The sequence below is a fragment of the Medicago truncatula genome, chromosome 2 (genome assembly GCF_003473485.1).
Source record: "Medicago truncatula cultivar Jemalong A17 chromosome 2, MtrunA17r5.0-ANR, whole genome shotgun sequence".
NCBI lineage: Eukaryota > Viridiplantae > Streptophyta > Magnoliopsida > Fabales > Fabaceae > Medicago > Medicago truncatula.
The window spans coordinates 45843055-45849472 of NC_053043.1; the positions used below are offsets into that span (position 1 = coordinate 45843055).

At 31.0% G+C, this 6418-nt stretch overlaps 1 protein-coding gene across 1 annotated transcript; it reads left to right on the plus strand.

The window, feature by feature from the left end:
• Positions 1–3840: 3840 nt before the first annotated feature.
• Positions 3841–6177, plus strand: LOC11416064 (dof zinc finger protein DOF2.1). Its single transcript, XM_003597102.4, has 2 exons — positions 3841–4087; positions 4874–6177. The coding sequence occupies exons 1-2, from the start codon at positions 4061–4063 to the stop codon at positions 5726–5728; spliced, it is 882 nt and encodes a 293-aa protein (XP_003597150.1). The 5' UTR covers positions 3841–4060; the 3' UTR covers positions 5729–6177.
• Positions 6178–6418: the final 241 nt, after the last annotated feature.

Consider the following 6418-nt stretch of genomic DNA (forward strand, 5'->3'; position numbering starts at 1 on the left):
AGCGTCATGTACTTTGAGGAATTTATCATCTAATCAATTAATTATTTTAAAAAAATTCATCTAATCAATGTGGATCAATCAAATATGTCTCAATTTGTTAATCATATTTATTTAGATAATTGTTACTTTATTTCTCTCAAAAAGATAATTTTTAGTATTACTTTATTGTTCTGATATCAATATTGCTCATACTTAATTAATAGATGCAAGTTGCAATAGGATGGATCTGAACACTCCATCCAAATTAGCTGGTTCAAATTTTAAAATTCGTATTTTATATTTAAAAATAAAAACTGCATTAAAATATAGATCGTTTGATCTTAGATCGAACCTTCGATTATTTACGATCAGGATGTACTGAATCTAAATTCCACAAGGCACTGGAAGCACCTGGGGTAGTAGCAGATAAAGCAATATGTGATCTATTAATTTATGTGTGGTTTTCATTTTTTTAACTAGAGTAGGTCAGGTTCATATGTATGTATACCCCTTAGCTTAGCTATTTTAAAAGAATATTTTGAATTATTGTATAATATTTATTAAGGTTATGTTAACAAGTGCACCAAGGGTACTTGTTTAATTTCCATTTTAATCTTCTTAACAAATGTCTTTAGTGTACTTCTTAACATTTCCCTACTTATTAATATTACTACTATTGTTTTTCAAAAAATGAGACATTGGTTTTGGTGTGAACTGACTACAGTGAAAAATTATGTCTGTTGGATGAATTTGAATGAAAAAAAAAGCCTAAGAGTTCGATTGAATAAAGTGGAAGTTAAGACAAGTCACTGATGAGTACTGTATGCAGATTATTATTGATCATGATCAGTTTTGGGGTATAAAGGGACCACCAGCACCCAAATTGAAGGACCAAGAAACCCAACCTAAGTAAAGCAAAATTGATTGATAATGAACAATGAATTGAGTGAGTGATGGATGGTTAATTGGTGAGGTGTATAAATGAATAATTATACATGTATATGCATATAAGGCACAACGTGTTTCATGTAATAAACCAAAGCAATAAAAAGAGGTAAATAGGGTTACCATTACAAGTAGTATAGTGTGTGTGTGAATATGTAAATGAATGCAACAAATAGATGAAAGATATGAAGAGGACCAAGATTAAGATTTAAGATTCTGTTCTTTGATAGTCATAGGTGTCCCCTTCCCTGTCACCAACCATCATTACCAATCCACATCACCCAGACATTCAACAAACGACTATCACAACATTAATTAATTTCTCATTACTTGGACCCCACCCCTCATCATGCCTATCCATAATTAAACATTAATATTCTTACCCCCTTCTTAGACCAAATCTTTGTTTTTCTTCTTGTCTAAGAATATTATATTAGGCTGTTTAATTTAGTTTTTAATACAATATGGTATTAGAAAATTGAATTATATATGACCAACGAATGGATTTAGTTGAAAGAATTCAACTCTTACAACATCATAAATTAATGTTTAAATTTCAATTAAGTGAGTTATTTATAGAGTAGTGATATTTGTACACCTTTTCTAAATAATTTTTATGATAACTTTGTTTTTCTTTATTTTAATTGGTTAAAATCAATAGAGAGAAAAATGTAGAGAGATAATAAGAATGTAACGTAAGTATGAGAGAGAAAGTTGTCCAAAAGTTGTTAGAAATTGGTTGTACAAATATCATTTCTCTTATTTATAAGAGAAATGTTATCGAATGTTTTCGAGTCTCAAGTAATAATTTTTTATAATTTTTTTTCGATGTTTTATGATTGGCAAGCTTCGAAAAACAATAAATCAAGTGGAATGAACTTATCATGAGAATTTAGATCAAATATGTTGTTGAACTTATAAAATAAGCGAAACATAACTTGCTTTACTTTTATCCTTTTGAAATATGCAATTTGTATAAAAAAAAAATGCAACTAACTTTATTTTTAAAATCTTTCATTAGTTTGCGCCACTTAAGGTTATCTCATTATAGGTACAATTGTGTCACGATTGATGAGTTCAATACAAACATTTACCTGAGTAAGGATTTGAACCTTGATTTATCAATCATGTTATGATACCATATCCATATTTAATTTGTTTTTATTTAAAATTAACTAATTTTAATTTTTAGGAAAGAATTGTTTTCATTTTTGTAACATTTATTTTTTAGGTATACTGAAATTAATTCTAGCACTTGCTCAAATTTTTTAGTGGAGTGACATGAAAAAATGACACAACAAATATAATGAATGTGCCACATGGTGACATGATATAGTGATGAGATGATGATGGTTGTTGTTGATGAATTTTTAGTTTTTTTTATGAAAATCGATGACGGTGATGTTGAAGATAATGAAGAAGAAGAAGAATAAAGAAAAAATAGTCGTTGGTGGTTCACCAAATTCAATTTACAATTTACAATAAACCAAAAACAGTGATCGAAAAGCTAAATCAATATTTTTTTTACCAAATTCAAATACATATCAATTTAGTAAATTGGATTTGGAAATGAAATGCCACACTTCTCAATAGTTTCAATTTCATGGCAGTGGAATAGACATGCTTGAACCGATTGAAATTGAGATCTAAAAGTCCATTACAAAAGTAGATAAAATATAACACTAATTTCAGCGAAGTGGTGAATATGAATTGCAAGTGTGGAACACACAGAGAAGGAACGACCTGATGATGGTAGGTTGGAGAAGATGGAGGGTGTAATGTGTTTATGAGAATTGATAGAATAAAATAATGTTTTAATTGAGCATTTAAATCTCAACCATTAGCTTTTAATTAAATGGTTGATGATTATTCTCACCATACTCATATAAGATAGTCATTCTCATACTATACATCTTCTGAAAAATGTTTATCTTAATTGATAAGTTTAAATATACCAATCTTAAAGAGATGAAATGTTTCTCTAAAAAATGTAAATAGATGGATCATGTAACAAAAATGTGCATGAAAAATGCATTTCACGAGGTATATTAATTATTAATATGTTTGGGGTTGAGAAAATCGGTGACCCGAATTCCCTGCGGTTTATAAGAACCCCTGCGGTCACGCAATCTTAGTCTTATACGAAAGTTTTTCGATCTCAATTGAACGATATAAATTCAAGTTTGGTATTTTAAATAATAAAAAAAATAAATCAAACATGTCCTTTTTTTTCTTAACTGTTTAACGTTGCGTTTCTATTTATCGCGAGAAATCATCTGACACAAAGGAAATGGATTTTTCACTGCTACAGTAAGATGTTGTAACTGATTTGAATCGTCTAATCTCAAATTAATGATTGAGATCGTTATACTGACTCGTATTTGAAATCTGAATTACCAGATTTAAAATCTAGGACTTAGATCTATTGCAATGTGTAACTGTATGAATTATATATAGAGGAGAATCCAGGTTTGTGGCATTTATCCAAATTCTAAGATGAATGAATGTATGAATAAAGGATCATGGTAATTTATACCTAGAAAACAAGTTAAAGAACATGAATGAAAATTGAAGTGAGGCTCTATCTAAAAAAATATTAGGGTGAGGCATTGAGTGGTGGATGTGTGGGGACCTAGCTGGCTTAGTCCAGCGAAGGTAGGTCCCATACCCACTAACAGTTGCATCCACATCCACTGACTGACCCACTGGAGTATACAGACAACATATCAAAGCAAAGCAAAGCATAGGTTTTTCTTTCAATATGTAGTAGTTTGCTTCGTATGAAACCGTTGTTCACAACAGATTCATTTGTGTATTTTCCATTATTTAATTTAATTAGTAACGTTATCTCTTTGTGTAAGCCAACCTTAGTCTTTGTACGACAAAAATACCATCATTCTCTCTCTCTCTCTCTCTCTCTCTCTCTCTCTTGGGATTGGGATTGGGATTGCCTATTATATATACCTTACCTATACAGCACCTTTGCTTCCATTACCAACCTCATTTTGGATTTTTCACTCTCTCTTGATTACATTGCTTCTTTGTTTCTCTTACTTTCCCTTTTCTTCTTTTTTCACTCCAAGAAGCACACACAAAACAAAGTTCTAACTGCTTCACTGATCTTATCGTTTCGAATATGGATCCTTCTTGTGGACAACCTCAGGTAGGACTACTCATTAGGATGCATCATTATGCATGCCTAGCTAGCTTCATTTAAATTTCAACATCATATTCTTCATGGTTGAATATTGCTAATATATGTTTGAGGGTTTCTTGATTTTGTGTTTGAGTAGTTTTAAGTATTAAGAAAATTTTAATGATCCATCTTTACACCAAAAATATACTGATTTTTTATATACTTTCTACAAAGTTTATGCAACAAATTAGAAATTAAAGCACTTTTGTTCATGTTTTCTTAATATATGTAAATGTATATTTTATTCATGTCCTGTCTATCTCTTCTAGCTGGGAATTTGAAGTTAGGGCAAGTTAATTAACTTTCCTATCTTCATATTTTATACCGTTTAATTACTCTACTGCCAACAAAATACATAAATTGCAAAATTCACATGACCTAAGCACTAGTATATACCTTAAAAAAAAGTGCTAGTAGTACATGTTTTCAAGAGTGGTTTATTCGGTCGTTTTTCTTTCTATTTCTTAATGAGTAATTCATTGTATTACTTAATTTACAACATTAACTCTCTAACTTTCGTTGTATGAGTAATGTATTTGTATATGGATATTGCATATATCACCTATTATAACTTGGATTCAACTCAATAGTCACTAATCAGAGATCCAAAAAATTAAAATTTGTCTCCAATTCCGTTGCTAAATGTTAAAATTAAAGTACTAAAATCGGAATTTTTTATGTGTATAATTTTGGTCAATAATTGAACTTAGTTTCATTTGATTTGTACTCATGGAATTTTTTTTTGTGATGCAGCAAATGTCAAGCCAATCATCAATGGAAAACATGTTAGGTTGCTCAAAAGAAGAGCAAGAAAGGAAGCCAAAACCTCAACCAGAACAAGCTTTGAATTGTCCAAGATGCAACTCAACCAACACCAAATTCTGTTATTACAACAACTACAGTCTTACTCAGCCAAGATATTTCTGCAAATCTTGCAGAAGGTATTGGACCAAAGGTGGAACATTAAGGAATGTTCCTGTTGGAGGTGGATGCAGAAAAAACAAAAGATCATCACCATCATCATCATCATCTTCAAAGAGGGTTCAAGACCAAACATTCGCACCAAATCTCAATCCCTTTAATAACCTCCCTCATTCATCTTATGATCATAATTCCAATGATTTTGCATTGGCATTAGCTAGGCTTCAAAAACAATCATGTGGACAAATGGGTTATGATGATCATGATGTTTCAAATCTAGGAAATTCAGGCATGAACAACCATTCAGCTATAAATCATGGATTTATGGATGCAATTAGAAGTGGGTTATTTCTTGGAAATGGACTACATTATAATAATAATGTTCAGAATATGTATGGTGTGTATGGAAATGGGGACAATGGTGAAGTAAATAGTGGAAACAATGCAAATAACAATGCTTGTGGGGTTAGTGAAGAGATGATGTTTCCCTATGATCAAGAAATTAACAATGTGAAGCAAGAAATGTGCAGTGGAAGGGAACAAATTAGTGAGAGTAAAGTTTTTGGTGGTTTTCCATGGCAGCTGAATGGAGGATCAAACATCGGTGAAGTTGAATCGGCAAGACCAAGTTGGAATAATGGTTTCACATCTCCTTGGCAAGGGCTTCTTCATAGTCCCCTAATGTAGAATCAAAAGCTACATTTTGGTTCTAAATTGCAATTTTGGTTACGTTACAGCTCTTGATATTGTGGTAAAATGCAGACAAATGTAGCTAATGCAACCATAATTGCGATCACAATGCCTTTGCGGAAATTACACAATTTAGAAGTCGTTAATTTAATTTCGCCTAATGTTTGACTAAAATATATGAGTCTTGATTAATTTAAATTTCAATTCTCTTAAGTAGTTTTGGTTTAATAGGGATTTGATTCATTTTCATTTGGAATTGGATTAAATCTCTTTTCTACCTTGTTTGTTTGTATTATTTTTCCTTCTTTTTTTTTTTTAGTTCCTCTAAGATGTCACATTTTTTGTACGACTGTCTTGTTGTAATATTGGTGAATAGACTAATGAAATTCCAGATATGTATGTTTGCCACCAAAATCAATGAAGTTGGAGTGCACTATTTTATGAAAGTTATTTTACCTAAAGCATGGTTTTCTTGTTTGAGACAATAGAAGAAATGAGAGTGACGTTTCATGGATAGTTTTATGCAACCTGATTCTGAGTTTTCTCTTGTCTGAACAGTTAGAATCACTATTTCAGGAACTTTCAGTTTTGAAATATTCCTGTTGATTTTTCCAAGATAAATTCAGCTCTGCCAGCCATTAGATAAGGCCTTTGTTAGGTGACAAAATGTCTAATATGGTCCATGGG

Excerpts from the sequence above, each read along its gene's own strand:
- LOC11416064 (XM_003597102.4), top strand. The coding sequence starts at position 4,061 with ATGGATCCTTCTTGTGGACAACCTCAG. Across the intron at positions 4,088-4,873 it reads CTTCTTGTGGACAACCTCAG|CAAATGTCAAGCCAATCATC; the intron begins GTAGGACTACTC and ends TTTGTGATGCAG.